At 46.6% G+C, this 24,473-nt stretch overlaps 1 protein-coding gene across 3 annotated transcripts in view; it reads right to left on the bottom strand.

Moving 5' to 3' along the window:
- Positions 1-1,222: 1,222 nt before the first annotated feature.
- Positions 1,223-24,473, bottom strand: part of Ctse (cathepsin E) — a 29,054-nt gene continuing 5,803 nt past the window's right edge. Inside the window, exons 2-12 of one of the 3 annotated variants that reach the window (XM_052200014.1) lie at positions 23,828-23,914; positions 21,742-21,829; positions 14,736-14,941; positions 14,026-14,182; positions 13,378-13,495; positions 12,373-12,491; positions 8,587-8,786; positions 5,697-5,819; positions 4,145-4,286; positions 3,947-4,045; positions 1,223-1,932 (exon numbers count right to left, since the gene is read on the bottom strand). In XM_052200014.1, coding sequence (XP_052055974.1) covers positions 1,768-1,932; positions 3,947-4,045; positions 4,145-4,286; positions 5,697-5,819; positions 8,587-8,786; positions 12,373-12,491; positions 13,378-13,495; positions 14,026-14,182; positions 14,736-14,806 — 1,194 coding nt within the window. In that variant the 5' untranslated portion in view covers positions 14,807-14,941; positions 21,742-21,829; positions 23,828-23,914 and the 3' untranslated portion in view covers positions 1,223-1,767. The remainder of the gene's footprint in view (positions 1,933-3,946; positions 4,046-4,144; positions 4,287-5,696; positions 5,820-8,586; positions 8,787-12,372; positions 12,492-13,377; positions 13,496-14,025; positions 14,183-14,735; positions 14,942-21,741; positions 21,830-23,827; positions 23,915-24,473) is intronic. The other 2 variants (XM_052200011.1, XM_052200012.1) reach the window with 2 other exon arrangements.

Raw genomic sequence — 24,473 nt, 5'->3', positions numbered from 1 at the left:
CAATAATACAGATATTCAAGGATAACTTGGAGGAGCAGATCTCTCCTTCTACCATGTGGGTTCTGGGAATTGAACTCAGGCTTGGGAAGAAGGATCTTAGAAAGCAAGTGGTACCTCCACAATGAAGTTGGACTCCAGTCCAGTTTCTCCATGGGAACCCCCAGGACAGACTGGGGGCTGTTTCCTTACCCCTTTCAAGCCTGGTAGTCTACCAAGTATTTTTATTTATAGTGAGCTTTATAGCCATGCCACAGAGAACTCTTTGGGACAATGGTTGAGGCTATCTGATAGGGTGAAAGTATATAAGATTGGATGGAAAATTTCACAGGGAATAACTTAAAGGGTCATTGAAAATTGAATATCAAAAGCAACTGAGGTGTGTTAGAGCAGAGGTTTAAATCCCTTTGCTATAGTACCTGCTCACAGTCTCTGACAACTGGTAAGTAAGATGGAGGGAAGGTCTCAGGCAGTTATCTTCTTTGTATATGAGGTATACTTCACGCAGATCAGAAGGGGGGGATGAAGGGAGGTTATTTTTATGGAAAACAAAAACAAACAAACCTAGAACTGCGACAACCCTAACCATCGAGAGAGGTTGAGTGTGACCACAGAGGCTGCTGACCGAACTTTGTATTACCTGGTGAAGGCTGACAACCTTAACCCACTCATCCAACTTAACATGACCTGTTGAAAGACACCCAGCATTAGCCGGCTCCTGATGGGATACAGCAGAAGTACCCAATGCCATCTAAGTAACATGTGCTTTGCCATGAATCAAGGCCTCGAGCTCTAGTGACTGTTTACTGGGAAGGATGGCTGCAGACATCTGTGTCAAGTGACACTTCCCAATATCTGCTCCCTACTCAAACTCTTTTCTTCTCTTCTCTTCTCTTCTCTTCTCTTCTCTTCTCTTCTCTTCTCTTCTCTTCTCTTCTCTTCTCTTTGTTTCTTTCTTTGTTTCTTTCTTTGTTTCTTTCTTTCTTTCTTTCTTTTTTTTTGGTCTTTTTTTTTTTTTGAGATCAAGTCTTGCCATATGGTCCTGGTTGGCCTAGAGCTTGCTGTGTACCATTGAACTTAAAGTGATCCTCCTGCCTCGGCTTCCTGGGTGCTGAGATTATAGGCCTTGATAATAGGCTGAGATTATAGGTGGAACCACCACACCTTGTTCCAATCAGCAAAATTCTGAGTATGGGAAATTCTGTAGAAGAAAAGAGACTTAAGAGACATTTCAAATCAATTCAATTTATGTTTTTTTTTTTTGTCCAGTTATGGATCTGGTTTGAATCCTGGTACAAATAAACCAACTGTAAAAACAGGTCCACATTTATGAGAGCGTGAGACATATTTAAATTTTGATTTTTAAGACTATTAGACATTAGATAAAATGACATAGTGCTTAGAATTTGCTTTCAAATCTAGAGGCGTGGAACCAGAGGGTTGGAAGATAGAGGGGTTGGGCCACATGTGAATGGGTTATGAAGTGAGGCAGAGGTACATGCCATCATGTTTACTGTGTATATGTTTAGAGATTTTCATAATAGAAAGTCAATAATAAGCAATGAAGACTACAGACAGAGCTTCTTTCATCGTGGTGATGATAGAGATGGTATGTGAGGTGAGGGGAGGCTGTGTCCGCCCTCATGCTTTGTTTGGTCTGAATACTCTGGGATGGCTATATCCCATGGGAAATGATAAATTTGATAGTTACAAAGGCATCTAACAGGTTAAATGGGTATCAGGCATCCACATGTAGGCAAACATCCCTCTTTAGGGGACTGCGGGGGCCAATCCCACTTGGTTATTTCCACGATCAAAGACCGAGTAAAACTGTCGGATGAAGACATCCCCCAGGATCCAGAGGGGCCCGGCTGGAGGTTGAATGTCAAGTCCTTGGAAGCCACTGCCACAGAACTGCATTCCATCCACCAAGTCCTAGGGATCAAAAGAAGCACTTAGCAGCAGACAGGGAACGATGGATGAAGTCTGGAAGCTGCACTGGATGGTGGTGTTGGCCGTGCAATGGCCTTGGATGCTTGGTACATGCCAGGGTTGTGGCTGGTGGCCTTTCTCTCATCTCATGCCCCCATTCCAGCTTGCTCAGTGCATGGTGTGCTTGCGCCCTTTATTATTGGTGTTCTACAATTCTGAGAACTGTATGTTTCTATGGCCGTACTCTAACATCAGCTTATAAATGGAAATACGGAAACAGAACCTTATTGTGGAAGGCTTGGCATTAGAGTGCATTGGTTTAAACCCGATCTGGTTTACTTTCGAGCAGAGCTCAACTTAATATCTGCTCTGTAAATGGCTAGCTATTACCATTTCCTTCTTCACATCTGGGGGCGAAGCATTTGAGTGGGTTCTCTGAGACACAAGGCAAGCACGCATCTATTGTTCTATGAAGGGACTGTAAACTCCCCCAATCTTTTTTTTTTTGAGACATTATGTAACCTCTGTTGTCTATAACTCATTCTCCTGCCTCTGCTCTTCTAGGATTATAGACATGCGCCACCACTCCTGTCTCCCAGTCTTGTTTCTCTATCTAGCAAAGATCTGAGTTCTACCAGGCAGGTGCGGTCTTCCCAACAACCAAGACACTCAAAGTAGCCAAGGAGGAGGTGGGAAAGCCACAGCCTTGTGAGAGGACCGGGATAAAATTGAAAGCTATTTCAGCATCTGTTATGTGCTGAGATGCCTGGCAGGTAGGGCAGGGGTGTGGCTACCAGGAGAGCCTCTTGGATAAATTAGGGGAGTAAAGAAGCCAGATATCCCTCCCAGGAGACAGAGGGGACCCAGCTGGAGGATGATGTCAAGTCCTTGAAAGACACTGCTGCAGAACTACATTCTACTAAGACTTAGGGACTTAAGTCCTAGGGTTCGAAGAAGCCAGCAGTAGTGTGGCAAAGGGAGTGAGACTGGAGAGCAGGGCTGGGTTTCAACAGTGGTATGTTCTCAGAATGGTGTCTGCAGAGGCTGTTCCAGAGTGTCCCAAGAGCCTAGTGCTTTCCCATGAAGTTATGCCTTAGAGCAAATGCTTTTGTTTGCTTGGATGTCTGTTTATCTCTGGTGGCTCTGGGAAAGGTAAGATGAAGGTCACTCTCTACCTCGGCATCTTAATGCTGACACAATTCCTGATGTGACAGGGAAGCATGCTTAAAGGTCAACACATTAAAGTGTATTGCCAAAGGAGGACAACATCAAAACCCAGGCTCTAGGGGATGGGAAGCGACCCAAGGTTCCCCAAATGTCCAGACTTTTGTCTCTGCCTCACCCTCGCAACTTGGGAATCATTGCACTAAAAACATGTTTTACCTTGAGGAGGAAAGGTAATTGGAATGGTGGCCCCTCCCCAGGCAGCTCATTATCTTTTTAACATCACCCTTTAAAAACTTTTATGTGTATGTGTGTGCAGTGTGCATCTGTGCACATGCATGAGAAGAGAGCATTTGATTTCCTGGAGCTGGAGTTACATGTGATTTGCGAGCCACACATGTGTGTGCAGAACTCAGCTGTGGTCCCCGGAAAAGCAGCCAAGTGCTCTTAACTGCTGAGCCATCTCTCCAGCCCCAGCAGTCAGATCTGAACCATTTATTTAACTCTGAGGATCTTAGCATGTATAATAGGATAACATCTCCAGTTGTACATGGGTAACAGGGAGGATTAATGTGTTTGTTGGTAAATTCCTCATGGCAATATCGAAAATCCCCCTTCAGTATCTTATACCTGAGTAGCTGCTGCTTCGTGGCAGAACTGGAAACTAGAAGTTCAGGAGTTTCTACCGCAGGCAGCGTCAACTCTCTCAGAGAGAATGCCACGTCAGCATCCTCTGGACTAACTGGGAGAGGGCTTGGAGGAGTGGTAGCATCATGTAGATGATTTTGAAGGGGGAAGTGGCAGGTATTTGGAGAGGGCACTGTGACTCACAGAATAAGGAAACAGTCCTTACCGGCAGGATGTAGGCAGTTGGGCTGAGGGTGTATGAAACCCCGTTGATGAGGAAGGCAACGTTTGGCATCGTGTTGAGAGTGGCACAATCCACCGCATACTAAAACAGAGAAGGATCAACTCAGACCCCGCTCTCTCCCCAGACAAGGACAGGCTCTCCTGATCCTCCATGATCCCCCCACCCTAGGCAGACACTCACTTCTCCATCCATGGGTGTGGCCCCAATGGCCTCTTGAAGCTGTTTGATCTTGTTAGGGGGGCCAGTGATGAGAGAGGTCCCTGTGTCCACTATGGCCTGGCAGCCCTCGGAGCAGAACATCACAGTGTCCCCCACCTGGATTCTGAGGACAAAGAGCCCCATGGTCCCATGGTTAGCACATGATCCTTGGCCATTCCTGCTCCCTATGGGGCCCTTCATCACATCAGGACACAATAATGGTGTCCTCCTTGGTCTCTTCTACCGCAGGAGTGGCAGCATAACTCAACTAGCACGTTTGTTTGTTTGTTTGTTTGTTTGAGATAGGGTCTTGACATAGCCTTGGAGGTTCTGGAACTCACTATGTAGACTGGCCTTGTATTCAAAGAGATCCACCTACCTTTGTCTCCCAGGTGCTGGGATTAAAGGCATGCACCACCATGCCTGGCCAATTTGTTGTTTTTTTTTTCTAAGACAATCTCACCCTGTCCAGACTAATCTCGAACCCATAGCAGTTCTCACGGGAGCTGGAATTATAGGCATGAGCCATTATACCTGACTCAACTTGATTTTTGAATTTAGATTAATGGTAGGAATACTTTTACTTCTTGACTAAGCTTGTAAGTGTGGGTGCAGACTCCTGCAAGTGCACACACACACACACACACACACACACACACACAAGACACATGCTTGAATTTTCTATTGTTGCTGTTTTCATTCAGAAATGGAGATGGAGAGCTGGGCATGGTGGTGGACACTTGTAACCAACCCCAGCATGCAGGAGGCTGCCAGGATCCTGAGTTCTAGGACAGCTGGGCTACTTAGGAAGATCCCATTTAAAAAAAAAATAAAACCAAGCAAATGAACTGAGATTCCTTAAAAGGATGTGGTGAGCATGAACAGGTAAATCTCTACAGTCTGAAAAGCATCAGGAGCTACAAAGAGTTGGAGCTGTTTCACTTTTTATCCAGATCATCTTAGGAACAGAAACTGGATTGTTCTCCCTAAGCTCCCCCCTTATCCAGCACGGGGCTGGCCATACGTCTATCAGGTATGCAATCCTGCTTCCCCATCCGCTCCATGCCCCAGCATGGGTTTGCAGGCTCCATTTCAGAGCCAATGCCTCCACAAAACCATGAACAGTCTTCAGACAGAGACATCTTGATCTGTTGACTAGCCATACTGGTGGTTTTTAGAACACTGACCACACCCACTTTGTGTGGTGGTGATTTGGGACCACACCTCATCTTCCATACAGGCTTTGGGTTCAAATCACCCGTGTTTTTCCCCTGTTGCTCAGTCCTTGCCTTGTGTATTAATTAAGGCTGTGTGAACACAGGGTAGCTGGTTGTGTGAGTTAGGGAGAGGCCAGCTAAATGTCCACAAAAGGGAGACACTCCTCTTGCCCTCCCTGTGTGTGTTTCCACATCTCCAGTCCAGATGTGAGGTTCCCAGCATCTGCTCTAGTGTCCTGCAGCATCACGCAGCTAATCTAGTTTGAGTTGTGGCTGTTCTTCCATTCAAACATAGCTGCTACGAAGAGGATACTCACCCATCCAGGGCAATCTGCCAATAGCCTTGCTTGGTCACTGGGATCCAGTTGAGGCTCCCAGAGAAATGAGATGGGTCATAGCCTCCGAAAGTGAGTTCACTGCCTGAGCCTCCTTGAGGGTCACTACATGGAGAGAAAGGCACGTTGTCAAGAAAGGGCCACTGGAAACAAAGGGGAGGTCAGATGCCCTTTGTTGCATGTCTGGCCACTCATGTCTGGTACCAAAATAGGCAGAAACCACCTAGGTAGCCTGAGTCTTGGGATCAAAGATTGGACTACTCTGTCCAATGCCTTGTGCATATCCCCTGCCTCTTGGATAAAAAGATTAGGAGTTAGGGAGTATCAGAACTGTAGATCCAAGGTCAAGATTATCTTGGGTGTTGGGTGCAAACACTGTGCAACTGAGGATGCCCCCACGTGCCACTGACACATGCTTTCTCACAGTGTCTGCCCTGCTATGGATGCTGTGGTGTCTGGAGTTTCCACCGTATCCACTTCTTCAGAGAAGATAATTTAAAAACAATGTGTCTTCCTGGAGCTTGGCTATCGGCTAATTTTCTTTGGTAGTTATTTCTCAAGTTATATGCTGGAAATTGGGAGGACTCTGGAGAAAGAGAGCGTTTCCAGGAGGAGAAGGAGCAGAAAGACACCAAGACTGGGGTGCTTCAGAACAGAGTGGCAGTGGGGAAAGGAGGATATATCTATAGGAAAGATAATTCCAGGTTTCATGGGTACTGAGGGTGTCGCTAAGGGGTAGAGCACTTGCCATGCACGAGTCCTGGGTTCTAGCAATCTAACCATCTGATAACAAGCAGACTTGTGGCTACTTTATAGGTTCCCTTTCCTACCGCCCTTCTTCACCCCATTCTACCCTTCCAACTCTCCAACACTAGGTAGAGAGTAAGAAGGTTGAGAAGAAAGGGGTCATTGATATTGCTTGACTACTTCCTGTTGATTAGGGGCATAGAGTTCCTTGGGACAAGTTTTATCTTCACAATCAGGATACCCAGCTTCTTCTTCTCTTCACTTTGTGCATGACTGCTTGACAAACTACATTAACAGCAACCAGCAGCAGCAGCAGCAGCAGCAGCAGCAACAGCAACAACAACAACAACAACAACAACAACAACAACAACAACAACCACTGTGCCTCTCTCAGGCTTCTATACCCTCTCAAGAGTCCCCAGAATTTCAAACTTCATATACCTGCAGAATCTATCTGCAGCTGGCAAAATCATGTCCCTTCTAGATCACACATTGGGTAAATCATAGTCGGCTGCTGTGGATATTCTAAAGCAGTCCCATATCCCACACCTGGGATTAAAATCAAAACAGATTCCTGGATTTTTCTGTCTTTAAAGAAACCAAAATTCTCACTACACTTGATCTTGTTGAGTTCTGACATCCACTTCATGTTTGCCTGAGGAACCTGAGGCCCTGGGAGACAAACATGCAGATGGTAGGATTTACCTCCAAGCTATTCTGGTCTTGCTCCTGACCATCACTGCACACTTCTCCAACAGGGAGAACAGGAGCTTCTAGAAGGGGAAACAGGAATCCTGACAGTGAGGCTCAACTGAAACCCTACCCAGGCCTGGTCCCAGCTGCAGCCATTCTGGGGACTTTTGATATGGGAGGGGGGCAAGGAAAGGGGAATTACACTGGACCATGGTGAGCTCAGGCCAGGCCAGAGTGGGAAAGGTAAATCTTTTTTTTTTTTTGGATTTGGTTTTTTGAGACAGGGTTTCTCTGTATAGCCCTGGCTGTCCTGGAACTCACTCTATAGACCAGGTTGGCCTTGAACTCAGAAATTTGCCTGTCTCTGCCTCCCAGTGTGCTGAGATTACAGGCATGCACCACCACTGCCCGGCTGGGAAAGGCAAATCTTTCTGTGTAGGTAGGAAACTGACCTCCTCAGCACCCCAGGCAAAAGCAGTGAACTTCATGCTCTTTTTAAGTACAGTGTATGCATTTTTTTAAAAATGTGGCAATACAGCTATTAGATAAAGCAAGCTTAACCATTTTTGAGCGTGCACTTCAGATTTTTCATTCCTGTGAAGCCATTCTCTGGAACATTTTCACAGTGTAGAACTGAGGCTCATTAAGGGAGAACCCCCTTCCCAATGCCCCCTCTACCGCATGGCAGCCCCCACTGTACTTTCTGCTTATGAATTCAGTTCTAGGAACCTCGTATAACTATAATTTGTATCTGTCCTTCTGGCGACTGGCTTAGTTCTTTTAGCATAATCCGTGTTCTAGCACATGTCTATGAAGCACTGGAGAGTGAACTTGGGGCCTTGTGTCAACTAGGTAAGCCCTCTACCGCATACAACAGCCATCACTGTTTTTCCTTCCAAAGACCAAGTGATATTCTACTATATGGCTCTACTACATTTTCCTTTCCTAGCCTTAACGTAGAATACTTAACATATTTTAGTATCATCTTACTGTATTTTTACAGTATTTTTAGTATCATATTAATCTTTTCCTTCTCTCTCAACCACTCTTGTCACTCAACTTCTCTCTCTTTCCAAAGTCCCTTGTTTCCTTGTGTCTACAATCACACTCGGCATATAAAAAGACCTTAGTATTTAATGACCAAATAAATCACTAGCCAATTGCAACAGTCCATAAACTTAACTCGCCGTGTTAGTTTGCAAAGTGCTCAGCTCAACTCTTCTATGAGGCAAACCCCATTTCCTTGAAATCCAGAGAGCTTCAGTGTTTTGCTCAAGATCATAGCCAAAGAAGATCCAAGATCATATCCAAGATCATAGGCCAAGGAAGAGATTCAGAGCTTCATGGGCCTTCGGACCATGACGTCTTGTGTACGAGGCTGTCTGCCTGTAGTCATTCACTGATAGGACCTAGGTGACTTGACTGGCCTCACCTGCTCAAGTAGACAGAAAACATAGGCAGAGCCACAAGGTTCTGGGCCATCATGTTATCAAACACCGGGGTCACTCCTCCAACGGCCAGTGAGGGGTACCCCAGCCCCAGAATCCCATCAAACTCTGCATTCACAAAGGTCTGGCCAGGCTCCTTGACACTTTCTCCAAACTGCTGGCCTTCCACAGTCAGCCCTTCCACCTGGAGGAAGAATTGCACAAAGGTTAATGAAGGAGGGTCTCAGATTCCTGCGTGTCCATTCTGGGTGAAGCCAGTTCTTCCTTTTTCAGCCTCCTTAGAAAATAGAAACACAGATTGTGGCTATAATCCCTCTCATGGAATTTCTTCATGTGGCTTTAATATAACACAATGCAGAAAACTATTTTTAATAACAGTCCACATTCCCGTGTAACCCTCCAGAAACAAGGACATTCCAAAGCCCCAGCAGTCCTTTCAGATACCCTGCCAGTCTTTGTATCCTCCTCAAGAGCGACTCATCTCTCAAGCAGCATTGGGTTTGTCTATTTCAGTGGTTCTCAACTTTCCTAATGCTTGGGGGGTAGGGAGGGGGACACAACCCTTTAATATAGTTTCTCACCTTGTGGTGACCCCCAACCATAACAGCATTTTCATTGCTACTTTGGGACTATAATTTTGCTACTGTTATTATGGATCATAATGGAGATATATTATATATAGGTTATATTTTCTTTCTTTCTTTCTTTTTTTTTTTTTTTTGAGACAGGGTTTCTCTGTATAGCCCTGGCTGTCCTGGAACTCACTCTGTAGACCAGGCTGGCCTCGAACTTAGAAATCTGCCTGCCTCTGCCTCCCAGAGTGCTGGGATTACAGGCGTGCACCACCACCGCCCGGCTAGGTTATATTTTCATTGTCACAAATTGACCCTAAGAGGTTGCTACTCACAGGTTGAGAAACACTGCCTTATGCTATGGGTGGGTAGCCAGGCTGTTTCCAATGTTTGATTATTAATAATAATGCTTTGGCACTTCCTCTGGTGAACACATGCACATAATTCCACAGGATCTCATATAGCCCAGGCTAGCACAGAGCTTTCTATGCAATGGAGGAACTCTTAAACTTCTGATGCTCTTGTCTCTGCTTCCTGGGTGCTGGGATTATACATGTGTACCACCTTGTCCAGTTTATATGGTCCTGGGAATCTAATTCTGGGCTTTGTGTGTGCTAGGCAAGTACTCTGCTCACTGCACTGGGTGGTGAGTTGATTGAGACAGGGTCTCACTATGTAGTCTTGGCTGTCCTAAAACTATGTGAACCAGACTAGCCTGACACTCACAAAGGTCTGCCTGCCTCTGCCTCCTGAGTGCAGGGATTAAAGGCCTGTGCCACTATGTCTGGCAAGTCCCCGTGCTTACAAGAATCTTTTCACATTTTGTTGTGAAAGTTGCTCTGGTTTCATTAGATGAGTTATCAAATAACTCTACCAATTCTCTGAAAGATGGGTCTAGAGTTTTCTTTGTGGGGGAGGGTTTTTGTTTTTTTGTTTTGTTTTAATAGCAGAATCAACATTTAAAATAGATACCAGATTATTAATAGTTTCTATTTTATTGTATCAGTTTTGATATTCGTCAATTTAAACTTATTCTAAACATAGGAGTATAAAGCAATTTTTGATACCTTGTTTTGAGGTTGACAAGGTCACTGTGTTTCTTTCTTTTTTTCTGCATTAGTCAGGCCAGAGGGCTACCGATTTGGCTGCTCTTTGCAAACAGTTAATTTGTGACATTGTTGTTTTTGTTTATAGTTTGTATTTCCTATTTTACTGATGTCCTGTTCTTCTCTACATTGTTTCTTTCCTTCCCTTTTCTTTGGGTTTGGTTTGCGCCTGTTTGTTAGTGGCTTGTTTCTTAGTGTTTGTTACTCCAAACAGTGGCTTAGATCACTGGTTTTTCTGCTATTTGCATTTCAGGCTGCATGAACTGCATTAATCGGTGTACTTATATATTATAGGTGTATCAGGTACTTTATACAGTTGCAGATGCTGGTTGGGAGTGCACTTAGGATATGGTTTCTAACCTAGGGTTGCAGCCCGAGGTCTACAGATGAGGCAGCAGAGGGAAGATAGTGCCAAGTGGGAAAGATGCCAACTGCAGCCTGGGAGATGGACTGGCACCAGTGTCCTCTATATTCAGTGAAGGTATGCGTTATGCCAGAAGCTGACACTGCCACAGAGGCCAGTGGGCACCTGGCCTCAGAGCCGTAAGTGCTGAAGGAGAGGCCGCTGCGGCTGTGGTTGCTACGGGCTGGGCTGCTCCCTGTTCTGTTCAGGGGAGCGAGCAGAGAGGCGACAAGCTGTATGCCAGAACTCACTTCCCGTGGATCTCTGTCCCCTCCCTGCTTTCCAGACTTACTACAATGATCAGTTTGAAGTGCAGCCCTCCAAGTGGTTATTTATACCGTAATGTATACATATAATATATATTTACATATGCTTATATAATTTCAACAGAAAGCTCTGCTTTATATAATTATATATGAAAAGCATTTTTCTGATAAGAATATGTTACTGAAACTTTTTTATTTTCAAATTTTGATACAGGGTCTCACTATGTAACCCTTAGCTGGCCTGAAACTCTCTATATAGGTCAGGCTGGCCTCGAACTTAGAAATTCATCTGCTGCAGCCTTCCAAGGACTGGGATTAAAGGTGTGTGCCACCATATCTGATTTTACTTAAACTTTAAAAAATAATTAATTTTAGTGATTTATTTTTCTTTTATGTGCATTGGTGTTTTGCTTGCACCTGTGTCTGGGTGAGGGTATTGAGTCCCCTGAAACTGGAGTTACAGACAGTTGTGAGCTGTCAGTGGGTACTGGGAATTGAACTGAGTTCTTTCAGAAGAGCAGTCTGTGTTCTTAACCACTGAGCCATCTACCTAGTCCACTTAAACATATTTAAGGAGACCTATTATCCTAAAGAGAATAATTAAGGTCAAAAATACATTCGCTTTGCTTTGTATTATTTGATGGCCAGCTCACAAGAGTAATCAGACCCCACACCTTTCATTAGGGCTCAGGTAGATGCACCAGGTTCAGCGGGAAGAGGGGGACAGGGAGGAAGAGAGAGTTTTCTGTTAGCGGCCATTTTTCGGTTAATAATATTTCCCATGTTCAAAGTTTTTAAGACTTTGATGAAGACTGAGCTCTCCTGGCCTTTGGGTCACGCTAGAACTAGACTAACACTCATCCGGGTAGGTCAGTCTTCATTTCTCCCAAGGCCTGGGTCTATACACTTGTATAAAGTATCCAGGCAGGACCAGGACTCCCCTGGCTCTCTGATTCCTACAAATCAGGTTCATTGAGGACCTCTGGCCACGAGAAGGTCAAGGACCTTGGGGCTTTGACACCTGGCTTCTTCCCTGAGTTGGAGTCCTGCCTCCCACCTTCCTACTTCACTAATGGGGCCCCAGCCTGTCTACTGGCTTGCACTTCTTTTTGCTTCCAATATGGGAGCCTGCTTTTCTCCCCTCAGCACCCAGGATTTGCTGATCCAGCCCTGACACCAGGCGTTATGCCCTGACTGACCCTTGTTTCCTGAAGGAAGCCCCACGCTGCTCTCTAAGGTTCAACATACTGCAAAGACTGGCCAGTGGTGCTATCTCAGGTAGGAAGGATTGCTCCCTTGCCCTAGAAATAGCCTTGTCTACTGCCTCCCAAGGCAGAGCTGAAACTGTGCCCCTGGGGCCTCTCAACCACATCTTGCTATCCCCGTGCCTAGATCTGAGGCAAGATGCGGGGATTGTACTCACAGAGACTTGGTCAGCTCCAATGATTCCTGTCAGGCTCCCGGTACCATACTGGATGGAGAAATGATTCCCTACCTCCGTGTATGTGCTGGACTGCGACGGGTGGAATACCGGGTGTGCCTCTGGAAAGCAAGAATGCTGCTTGAGCCTTCCACCCTTGTCCCAGAGGGGCAGAGTGGGTCCCCTCTGCTCCCCACACTAAGTGGAAGACGTGGCTTCCTGGATAGGCATATCATGACCTTTTACTAGTGAGCTGCTGTGTTCCCTAGCCACAGGTGTGTTCTAACCCAGGGGCCAAATATTTGTCCCTGGGTAAACCTGGTTACTCATAGAGACTTCATAGACACAAGATAAGCACCGTCCACCAGGCGCCGGTAGCAGCCTCAGCCATCAGTGTGAGTCCGAGCCACACTGAGTTTCAATTACTACTCTAGAAAATCACTCCTACCTTCTCAGCTGACCTTGACCATGTCTAGTGTCAGAGTTTCAAAGAGCTTGAGATGTGTCCCACACAGAACAAACTTTCTCTGTTTAGGGCTTCCATTTCCCATCTCTATGTAGCCCCTACATTACCTCTGGCCGAATGGACACACCCATGCCACTGTGTCCCACCAGCCACACCTCCGAGGGAGCCAGTCCATCAGAGCCTCTCTGAAGCAGGTGCACAGGTTTCCTTAGAATTCAATCTCCCTATCTGTTCAGGTACAGACCGAAGGAACATACCTGTGTGTTCCTTTGGCTGTTCCAAAGGAAGTGAGTCACCAAGTCAAAGACTTCTCTTCCTAATGGCTAATTTTCTCTCCGTCAATTCTGAGGAGCATGAAGGTTGTTATCTTAACTGGTGGTTGCTTTTCATGTCTGTCCCTGGCCCAGACACACCAAACAGAGATAGGAAGGGGAAGCCGGTATGGCAGGGAGGGCAAGTGGAGGAAGCCAGAGTCCCTCTATGCCACAAGGTACCATCTTAGCCTCCAAGAAGTGGCTCCTGCCACTGCCGAGCTCACTTACTACATGCCGGGCTGGTGCAGTACACAGAGGGGACCCAGAGGTTAGAGGAGCCGGTGTCAAAGATGACGGTGAAGTTCTGCGGTGGGGTGCCGATGGAGATAGTGCCAAAGTATTCCATCTGCAGGGAAGGGAGAGAGAGAGTGTGTGGGGGTGGAACGGAGGAGAAGGGTACTAGAGCATGAAGTGCCACCAGCCACAATCTACAGAGCCTGGGGACAAGGAATGGAAGGAAGAGAGCAAGGACCACCAGGGAGGAAACGGAGGCTAGCCCGGGAAACCCGATTCCATCCTTCTCTCGTTATCCTGATTCTCATGGTATCATCAGGGACAAGGAGATCTGGGAAAACAAGTTCTTCCTTTGCCCAGAGGAATAGTTAATAAAATGCCCAGATGAGCACACAGTAAGGGTCTTTCTTTTTGGAACACAGATCACACTTATCTCCTTCCTTTTGAAGAAAGCCCTGCACACTGGGTCATTTTGAAGCCTGCTCTGCAGAATAGACAGAGACTGGGGGATTGTCTGAATCTTCCAAGCAAAGAAACCCATGCCCGATCATGATGTTACCAACGCAGCACTGGCCCCTGTTGAAGGCCCCAGCCTTCATCCCTCCACCCCATGTCCCCAGCCTTCCACCTAAGAAACCTTACATCCAGGTAGTTGATGAGGGGCTCATTGACACCCTGATCTGCATTACAGGACTCGCTGAATCCAATCATGTCCAAGTTATGAGACCTCCAGAACTCTGAGAGCCGTCCTTGGGCCCGTAGCTTCTTCCGGAGGGACTGATGTCTTCTTAGGGGCACTCTGGAGAAAAACCAGGAAGTAAAAGGGCATCTCTGATCCCCCTGCCTCTGTACCTGTGCATCAGTTTAGAGCCTCACTACAGCATGATGTGGAAGGGGACCTTCAAGACCAGGTGTGGCCAGAAGCAGCAATGGCTCTGTCCTACAGACTCAGAATTTGAGTAGAAATGGCTCTCCCTCCTGGGCACTGGCCTTTGAGATAGTCTAGGGAATGGGAGGTAGGACACAGTCTATAGTTTGATCATAAAAAGCTGACTTAAAGGGATGGAAGGACCCCTGTGGATCGCAGTGCTCAGGCCCACATGAGAAAGTATCTGAAGGCATGGAGTTACAAACCACAGCTATGGAACATACCTTTGAACAACAGAGGGGGAATCCCTTGGGCTGAAGTAGGCACCTGCCCTGGAAGGAGAGGCCTGGGGAATCTTCTCTAGGGATTCCCATGAGATCCCAGCTTCTTCTCATTTCCTCATTAGCTTTCCTCCCCCGGGGCAGCCCTGAGCCTGGGTTGGGGGATGCCTCAGTTGAAGTCAGTCCTGGAGACAGGACTTTACCTGTGCAGACTCCCTTGGGCCTGAGCCAGGTCCAGGAGCAGCAGCAGCAGCAGCATGAGGAGGGGCTTCATTGTGGTCCAAGAGGTAGCTTCTCTCTCTCTTCTCTCTCTCTCTCTCTGCTCCGATCTCCCTTCCAGCTTCCTTTCTTCTTGAGCACAGGGCAGGGGCACTGGCTCTTCCTGGTGCCCAGACCTGCCCTGCCCAGTCTGAGGACCCAATGATAAGGTCTGGAGTCAATAGCCAGGCCCAGAGTAAATACCATGTGTAATAGGACGTCCCTTGTCTGCCCCTGAGTCCCTTTCTTGTGCTTGGGGAGCTAAGGGCAAAACCTGTGTGTGTGTGTGTGTGTGTGTGTGTGTGTGTGTATGTGTGTGTGTGTGTACTCTCTGAAAATGAGGGGTGTTGAGGTCTCAGCTTCTTCTAAGGTCTTAGACATGCAACACTGGCTTTAAGAAACTCCATGTTTATTGTCTAAGGGAGCAAAAGTGAATGAGGGTCCCACCCTGTTGAGCCACTACCATGAGTGTTCAAGTTGAAGATTCCAGAAGGGCAGAAGCCGAAATGACATATGTGTAGCAGAGTTGTTGCTCGAAGCATTAGCCAGGTTTTGTTCCCATATTTCTTGTTCTCCCTGCATTCCTCCAGAGACTCCCAAAACAATTTATCTTACTCAGAGCAAACAAGTGCTCCCCAAAGGTCCTGAAATGGGGAAAGTTTTCTTGACCCCAGACTTGATGAGTCTGGCTCTGGGGTTTGTACGGAAGGGAGTGAAGAGGCATGATGGAGGGGCTGAGTCTGGAGCAAGCCTGTGTTGGTGTACCAGGGCTGCCGTGACAACACACCACAGCCAGTGGCTTAGGGAACATTAATTTTCTCGTGATCCTAGAGGTTGGAAAGTCAAGTTTTTATTTTTTACCATCAACTCCATCCTGTAGGTGTCCGTTCTTCAACTTTCCTGACTTAAGAGCAATAGAGGATGATGGGAGGGAAAACCTTCTTAACTGGACTCCAGCCAATGACCTCTGAGCTGGGACAGAAAGGCTAGTACTCGCAGGGAGTAAAATAATGGGGTACCTGGTTAGGGTTATCTCTGTCCATGCCAGCTAGTGTTCTGGTAAACTGCCAGCATCTTGCCGTTTATCTCTGATGCTCAGGAGAAGGCAAAATTGAGTCTGATGCCAGGCCAAACCCTTTGTGAGATCCAAAACATTGAGGAGACATCCAAAAGAGGAGAAACACGCAAAACTGACTTTCCCTAGTCCCCAAAGCCACCACACCTCTCTAGTATTTACACGTTTCCTGGGAGCCCATCCTCCAACTGCCCACAGGGTGAGGAGCCTGTCTTCTCTCAGAAAGCAGCATGCTGCAGGGGGGCTGGGAGTTCCTGTAACTTATCCAGAACTGATCTCTGTCACGATTGTCCACAGTTGCCTGGCCAGACACCTCAGCAACAGCATCTGTGTTTTTAGGAAGGTTAAGTGCACAAAACAAGGAATGTGGGCATACTGAAAACACTGTAACACATCCCATGGGGAGGATGCTGTCACTGAGAAAACCTTGCACTGGACTATTGCTTCCAGGTCCTCAAGACCAACCCACTTGCACAGAGGATGGGAACATGAGAGAGCTTAAGTGATCCCCAAAGGCATTAGGGATGGGCAAGGGTGACCCAGGCTAGTCCAGGGCTCTTTTGCACACATCACCGACCTATTGACGCCAGCGTACCTGAGCCCTCTCCTTCTCCATTTCAGACTTCTGCCCATCTGTTTACCAAAAATGTATAGGGTTAGGTTGGACCATGTTTAAATGAGGCCTGGGCAACTATGAGTTCCTTGACCCTGATGGAGAAGACTCAGTTTGCCTGTCTGTTAATAGGGTCTGCTGAGTTTGAGAAAGCCTGAGAAAGATGGGGAGCAGGCCTGTGGGGACTTTTTTCAGAGCTGATGGACTCTGTCCTTTCTGGAAACACCAGGAACCTCACCTAACCTGGCTCACTGGGTTCTTCCAGACTGAAATGGAAAACTACTGCGAACCATTGCTATGGATAGTGTGAGCCATTTCTGGAAACAAAAGCCCCTAGGCATGTGCGTGGCTATGTGTGTGCAACCTCTGGGAAGAATCAGAGAGAACATTAGAAATCATCACAGGGGCTAGGGACACCTTGTAGGGAGCAACCCAGTCTCAGCACGTGCAAAGGAGCCGCGAGAAGAGGGTTCCCCAGGAATAGCTGGTTACATGCAGAGGTTTAGCAGTTCCCAGAAGGTGGGGAAGCTGTTGGTGGTGGCACTACCCAGTTAGCTTCTCTTTTTATAGTTTCAGATTGCAGAGGATAAAATCATGACGGGGGCAGCGGCACAGTCCTATGTGGGAGTCAGCTGGTCTAAGGATAAAGGTGTACCACTGGTGTGGGATGCGCAGTGACTCCTCATGGCGGGGAGCTGCTCCCCAGGAGACTCCATCTCTGTCTCTGGCAAGATCATCAGCCCCAAATGACCCTAACAAGGAGTTAAGAAAATGTCCCAACCTCTTTCTGCTCAGAGCCGAGGGATAAAGGAAAATCCGCTGTGCCACAGGCGGCAAGGCAAACAGAGACTGGCCCCGGATGCTCGGATCCACTTGGTTTTGCCCTAACTGGCAACCTGACCACAAAGCCATTTCTTTCATGTCCTCGTGTCTAAGGTGAAGAGATTGCATTGAATGATGAGAAGAAGAAACAATAGGGAGGGCATAGCCGTGTCTCGGGCACTATGTTAAAGGACTTAGAAGTGTTTCTTCAGACCTCACACCTATCTTTTGAGAATATTTAAAGCCATTTCACATATGAAGAAGTGGAGACTTAGGATGATTCCTATGGAGTGCTGTAACCCTGATCCAAACCCAGGTTTGCCTCCGCCACCCCCCAAATAGCAAGTGTTCCTGATCATAGCACTGTACTAAAGGGGCCACAGTAAGGGTTCTCAACCTGTGGGTCGCGACCCCTTTAGGGCCTATATCTCTGTATATCTGATATTTACATTACAATTCATAACATCATGATTTATAACAGCAGGAAACTCGCGATTATAAAGTGGTAATGAAAAGAATTTTATGGTCGGGGTCAGCACAACACGATAAACTATATTAAGGGGTCACAACATGAGGGAGGTTGAGAACCACTCTTCTAGAGGGCCTCATGTTCTAGAACCTCTTTCTGAAAGAGGGAGAGAGAGCAGCTGAACAAAGAGGGAGAGATTAATTTCTGCCGTGGCAGATGATTTGTAGGCTTGGAAAAACAAAAGGTGTGTGTAGGGCCTGGTGTGGTAACAACCGTTCTCAATCATATTTATAAAAATGTGCTTGTTCGCTGAGACACGGTCTCACTGTGTACCCGAAGTATTCACTGTGTGTACCTCATTGTGTGTTTTAAAAACAAGTTTTTGTCTTGCCTTCAATAAACCACTCAGAAAGACTCACTACATATTTCTTGTAGGTGCAAAGATTACATCTGCCACACCTCTCTGTCTGAATTATGAAAAAAAATAACACTTTTATTTCTTCATCTGTTTAATGCAGAAATGAAGAACTTGGCACGAAACAGTTTTCCCACACAGCTTTGCTTTCTTTGTTTTGGTTTTTCAAGACTCTCATTTTCGTGCAACTCGATGTCAGAAGATTCTGACTTCCCCAGCATCTCTCCATGTCACAAACTCAGTCAATTTGAGTTATTACTGCAACCACCATCAGCTGTATTCTGGGAAGTTGGTTTTTAGACCAGAAATTAAGCAGCGTCGCCAGTAGAGGGCGCAGGCACCATGGAGTTTTCCGGCCCGGATGCTGCTGCCACTTGCCAGCATGCGCATGCGTGCCATGCTTCTTGCCTTACATGCTTGAATGCAGAAAAAGCAGGGTTTGAGTCCTACAAAATGGCTTGTGATACCCTCGATATTTTTTTTTTGAGTTTCAGATTATTCATCTATAAAAGAGGAAGTGTGTGCCGGACATGGTGGGGCACCCCTGTATAATAATATCAGCACGGGAGAAGCCGAGACAAGAGGTTCTGCTGCAAGTGTGAGGCTAGACTGGTCTACATAGCAAGCGCCAGGCCAGCCAAAGTTATATAGTGAGACGCTGTCTACGCTGTCTCAAACAGGGAGGGAGGGCCATGTACAAGAGAAAAATCACATTCAAAAGATCAATTAAGAGTGTGTCTGTTCCAAGATGCCGACACAGGCATCTGATTAGATTCAACAAACTCCCTTGTGGAAAAGCCTCCAAATGGAGGTCTTGGCAGATATCGTTTATTTATTTACAGACTGGGGTGCATAATCTCGATCTAATTTCAGAAAAGGGAACCCTGAGGCCCCTCTGCTTTTCAGTAGGCATGCACGATTCGAGGTGCCTCAGGGTTGTCTGACTAACCTTAAACATCGAAGTGGTTTAAAGGAGACTGTCCCCGTAGGCTTACATATTTGAATGTCTGGTTCCTAGTTGGTAGACTGTTTGTGAAGGATTAAGTGTGGCCTTGTTGAAGGAGGTGTATCACTGGGGGCAGGGGTGGGTTTGAGTTTTCCCTAAAAAAGTCAAATCAGTGAGGTACAAGGCACACGGTGCCCCTCTGAGTGAGCTTTATGGGAAAAGTCAAAACACTACACCAGACCTGGTCTTGCTCTCTCTGCCTGATGCCTGTGAATTAGGATGTAAGCTCTCAATTACGGCTCTAGTGCCAAGCCTGCCTGCCTGCCTGCCTGCCTACTGCCAGGCTTCCCGCCATGATGTTCGTGGACTCTGCAACTGTAAGCAAGCCTCCAGTTGAATGACTTTCTTTTATAAGCTGATTTGGTTATGGAGTCTCTTCACAGCAATAGAACAGTGACCAAGACAAGCACAGCCCTGCCTATCCTAATGCCTATCCTATCCTAAGAGATGGTAGCAGCTTGGAGCAGAGTGAACGTGGCAGACGGGACAGAAGTGGTGTGTAGAGAATTATTTGATAGCTAGAGCCTAAAGGATATACCACGGACTGGATAGGGTGAGGGAGACTGGGGCCAAGGAGCACACCTGCAGTCTGTCTAACTGAAGCCCAGGACTGTGCCTTTAAAGGGCTGCAGGTGCAAGGTTGTGTACAAAGCATCCTTTGTGATTGAAAGCTTAAAAACCCCTGGTACCAAGAAAAGATTCAGAGTTATCATCAGTGAATGGAATGCTTTGGAGTCGTAATGAAAAGGCTCTGGGGAAAACCTCTTGGATACATCACTCAGTTGAAAAAGTAGGGCAGGCCGGGTGATGGTGGTGCACACCTTTAATCCCAGCACTTGGGAGGCAGAGGCAGGTGGATTTCTGAGTTCGAGGCCAGCTTGGTCTACAGAGTAAGTCCCAGGACAGCCAAAGCTACACAGAGAAACCCTGTCTCGAAAAACCAAAAAAAAAAAAAAAAAAAAAAAAAGTAGGGCAGAATGTGAGTATGTTATCATTTGTATAGAATAAAAGATGCAAAATACATTAAAATGTAGTATACATATACACAGGCACATATAGTATACATGTGTGAACACACACAGACACACACAAGTCTCGAGGCAGGAAAGCATAGGGAATAGCTTAACAACCTGGAACTCCACTTGGCTTGGGTCCCACTTCTAACAGCATACCTCAGGACATCCAACACACACACACACACACACACACACACACACACACACACACGTCAGCATTAAACTGCAAGTACGCCCCACTCAGAACAATGGAATGAGTTTGTTCCCATTAAATGTATTCCAGAATGTATCTTGATATATGAATCACAGGGACTGATCTGGTTCGGACTGATTTGGGGTACATGTTCGATAAGGCTAACTGTGCCCTCTCAGTGCACAGTTAAAAAAATTTACCTTCTTATATTGATGCAAAATTGGGCATGCATATGATTAACATCAGATGCATTATGGGAAGAGACATGCACAATGAGCAAAGGCTTTATGTAATTGAAGCTGTCAATCAAACTTACCTATGGCACACCCCTTAGTAACCAGACTCCTCCTCCTTCACCCCATAAAGGAAGTACTCACTTGTAAGCCTACATAGCTTACTGTTATTCTTTTTAAATTTCATGTATTTATTTGTGTGTGTGTGTGTGTATGTGTGTGTGTGTGTGTGTGTGTGTGAGAGAGAGAGAGAGAGAGAGAGAGAGAGAGAGAGAGAGGTGTTCATATATGACTTAGCATGCTTGTAGAGGTCTGATTTGTGGGAGTTGGAGTTCTCCTTCCATTGTGTGGGTACTTAAGTCATCAATCAGGCTTGGCAGCAAGCACCCTTAAGCGCTGAGCCTTCTTGCCAGCCATTCAGTACCTGGGGGGTGGGGCAGGTATCTTTGATAGAACATCTAGGCTACCAGGTGTGACGGTGCAATGTTGTTAAGATAAATATATTTCTAAGGCATTGTTTCCTCTACTTTTTTAAATGAAGAAACTGATGCTCAGAAAACTCCAGTAGCCATGCCTGCACTGCCCCTCCCCCTATTGGTACATCTGCTGTGCCTGCATCTGGAAGGGGAAGGGGAGCCTTTGAGACGGTGTGGGAAGCAGCGGTTGGGGTCTGGGGGCACTGGCTCATAGTCTAGTCCTGCATCATCTCTGGCTTACTAAGCTGGAGACAAGTAACTTCCCACCTCTGCAAGACAAAGAAAACCTTTACAGTTTGGGTCCTACTGTTGAGTGGGGAATCTCATTTGGTTATTTTTGGAGCTCCGTCCCTGATTCTTTACCACTAGAATTAGAGGAAGTTTTTCTCAAGAAGAATTTGTTAAAACAATAGCAAAAACAAAGAGGTTGGGCCTGGGAGGCAGCTAAATAGGTGAAAGTTATTGCTGCCTAGTCCGGGGACCTGAGTTCAGTTCCCAGGTCCTTCATAGCATAAGGAGGGAACTGATTCCCTCGAATTACCCTCTGACCTTCAAATTACCCTCTGACCTCCACACAAGCGCTGTGGCATGGGTGCACACACACAATAAGTAAATGTTATAAACAGCAACAACCTGGTGCTGTGAGCTGATAGTCCAACTTCTTGAGGGGCTGAGACAGGAATATGGAAAGATCAAGGCCTGCTGGTGACTTAATCAGACCCTGTAATCAGATGAAAAGTGGAAAGTGGGGTTAGGACTACCGCTCAGTGTTGGATGCTTACCAAGCACACCCAAAGCCCTAGGTTCGATCTCTAGCACCTAGAAAGAAAACCAGAAACCCAAGCCTGAAAACCTGCTGTTCCATCATGTCCCTAATTTTGTAGAACGAGCTTGGCACTGCATTTTGGACAGCATGGTCTGTGTTACGTGGTGGGCAGAAAAGCTCAAGTGTATTTTCAAGGCTTCGGGGCGTCTGATAGCTTCTCTCTCAGGAGGCGGCTTCTAGATGGATTCTTGCTGGGGTGTTCTTAATGGCTGTGATCTGGGTTTTGATGGCTGGACAAGTTGAACAACTGGAGAGCCCCGTTACCTGCTAAGACGCCTGGCTCAGGATCAGCTTTCTGAACCTGTCAGGAAGCAGCTTCATTAAAGTGGCATCCGAGTCGGGGAGGGGGACCCTGGGAGCCCCTCCTCATGGCTATGATCCTTCATGTTCCCTCTTCGGAGTACAGCAAGTCTAGCAGGGTATTTCTTAGCCGCAGCCGACTCGAAGGCTGAGCCCTTACACCTGCCTGTCCCCCACTGCAGGCCACACCCATGTTTCTTTAAGCATCTTCTGGTGGCTAATAAGAAGGCCCATAAGGGCCCATAAGGATACATTTTTCAAATGTGCTACAGTTTCTTGTCCCAGATCTCTGGAGGGTAAATTTAAATTTCCCAACATCATTATTTCTTCTCAATGAGTTTTTTGTCAAGTAAAGATGATTTTGCTCAATTGGGCTGAGCTACAGATTCAATCACTACTAATCTTTTGAGTTTGCAGGGATTTTGTTGTTATTGTTGTTGTTGTTGTTTTGTTTTGCTTGGTCTACATGTGAGTTCTGGGATAGCCAGAGCTGTGTAGAGAAACCATGTTTCAAAAATAAGTACATAAATAAATAAAGATAAAATAGATAATGAAAATGAAAGTGGGCCAGGAAACACACCCTAATGCTTCTCCCTTTGACCTTTGGTTCTGGGACTCTGAGGTGGGGTTGGGGGCATGGAGGGGGGAAGGGTCAGAATCACTGCTTGCAAAGCTCTGGAAACCTGTCTGTTAGTGTTTCTATCGGTAGCCGGTGAACGCCTGCTGTTCAGTGTTTCCCCAAAGGTAGTGTAGGCCTTGAAATGTGCCGCTGAAAATAAAAAGCTTCATGAGTTCGAAGCTTTGACTGAAGAACAGCTGAGAGTTCAGAAGACACCACCTCAGTCCCCAGCACCCGCAGGCCAACTGACTGCAACTCCAGTTCCAAGGGATCCGTACCCCCTCTGACCTTCACAGGCACCAGGCACACATGTGGTGCACATAAATACACATACACACATACATACATACAGGCACCACACACACACTATAAGATAAAGAGATATAAATTTGAAAACTATGACCTCAAAGGCAACAGTTGAGTCAATATAACAAAATCAAAGGTGTTTTTATTTTCCTCATGCTTATTTTTGGTAGCTTCCAACTTCCAAGACACTATGAGCTATAGGAGCCATGCCTGAGAAAACAAAGACAAAAATGCCCTTAATCTGGATGACAAGATAGCCCCAAGAACACCAGCATTTTTGGAAACTGCCAAGAGAAGTTTATGTGAATCTCTATTTAGACGTAGTCTTTCAAAGCAGGGCGTATACAGTAGGCACCTAATAAGTGCTGGTGTGCTGAGTCAGCTGTTGCTGACTTGTACTTCTCAAGGGGCTTCTTGGTGGCTTCTGAAGCTGCAACCTGCCTTCCTGACAGCACTGGAGACAGGTATCGACTACTATCCTGTAGTCAGAAGAATGAACACATATAGAGGGTCTCTTCTACAGGCAAAGCAGCGTCTGACTGAGACCCTTGAGGAACTGGATGACAAGGATGACAAGGCTGCCCGGGCTGTGCAGTATTTGCGATGGTGAAGGCAGCGGGGGCTGAAAATACAGGACAGGGAGCAGACGGCTGCGGGAGTGGACTTACAGTTTCACTGCAGCGGACAGCGTGGGAGGCTTGGGTGGGCAGCGGAGCAGAGATCCTGGCCCAGCCTTCTCCATGATCCAGCGATCTCTTCATAAGGGTTGACACAAGGAGAAAACAATAAAGAAAAATGGACTCGAGTATCTACTGGGTGATGAGAAGGTAGGTCAGACTCGGTGGAGGACTGGAAGTCCCAGTTCTCAAAGCTGCTTCCAGTGGCAGATCCTCTCCAAGGCGCCAAAGATATCTTTCCCTCTTACTTTACAGTGCCTGTGCATTATGCGTTTAAAGGGCATGGCTTTAGATTCCAAAGGGAGCTAAACACAAGGTGACTCTGAGGAGGCTCGGATGCTGTGTGGCCTGGACAAAAGTGACATTGTACAAATAGAATTCTGGGAAAGTAGAGAGGGTCTAACCCCTGCTCATCAGGTATCAGAGTAGATTTTTTCGCCAAGCCACTTAACAGTCTACGAGGCAGCAGACATTACTGGAAAGGTCAGAGCTGTGAGGTAAGTGAATTTTGCAGCCACAGAAGGGAGGTAGTCTCGGGGCGGGAGAGGATTTAAAGGCTGTATTTTATTGTCAGGAGAATCCTTACCAGGCTCAGCTCCAGCTCTCTGAGTTCTCAGCTTGGTCCTGTGGCCCTGTC

This window comes from Apodemus sylvaticus, chromosome 12, assembly GCF_947179515.1.
Source record: "Apodemus sylvaticus chromosome 12, mApoSyl1.1, whole genome shotgun sequence".
Taxonomy (NCBI): domain Eukaryota; kingdom Metazoa; phylum Chordata; class Mammalia; order Rodentia; family Muridae; genus Apodemus; species Apodemus sylvaticus.
This window is presented reverse-complemented; position numbering and strand designations above follow the sequence as displayed.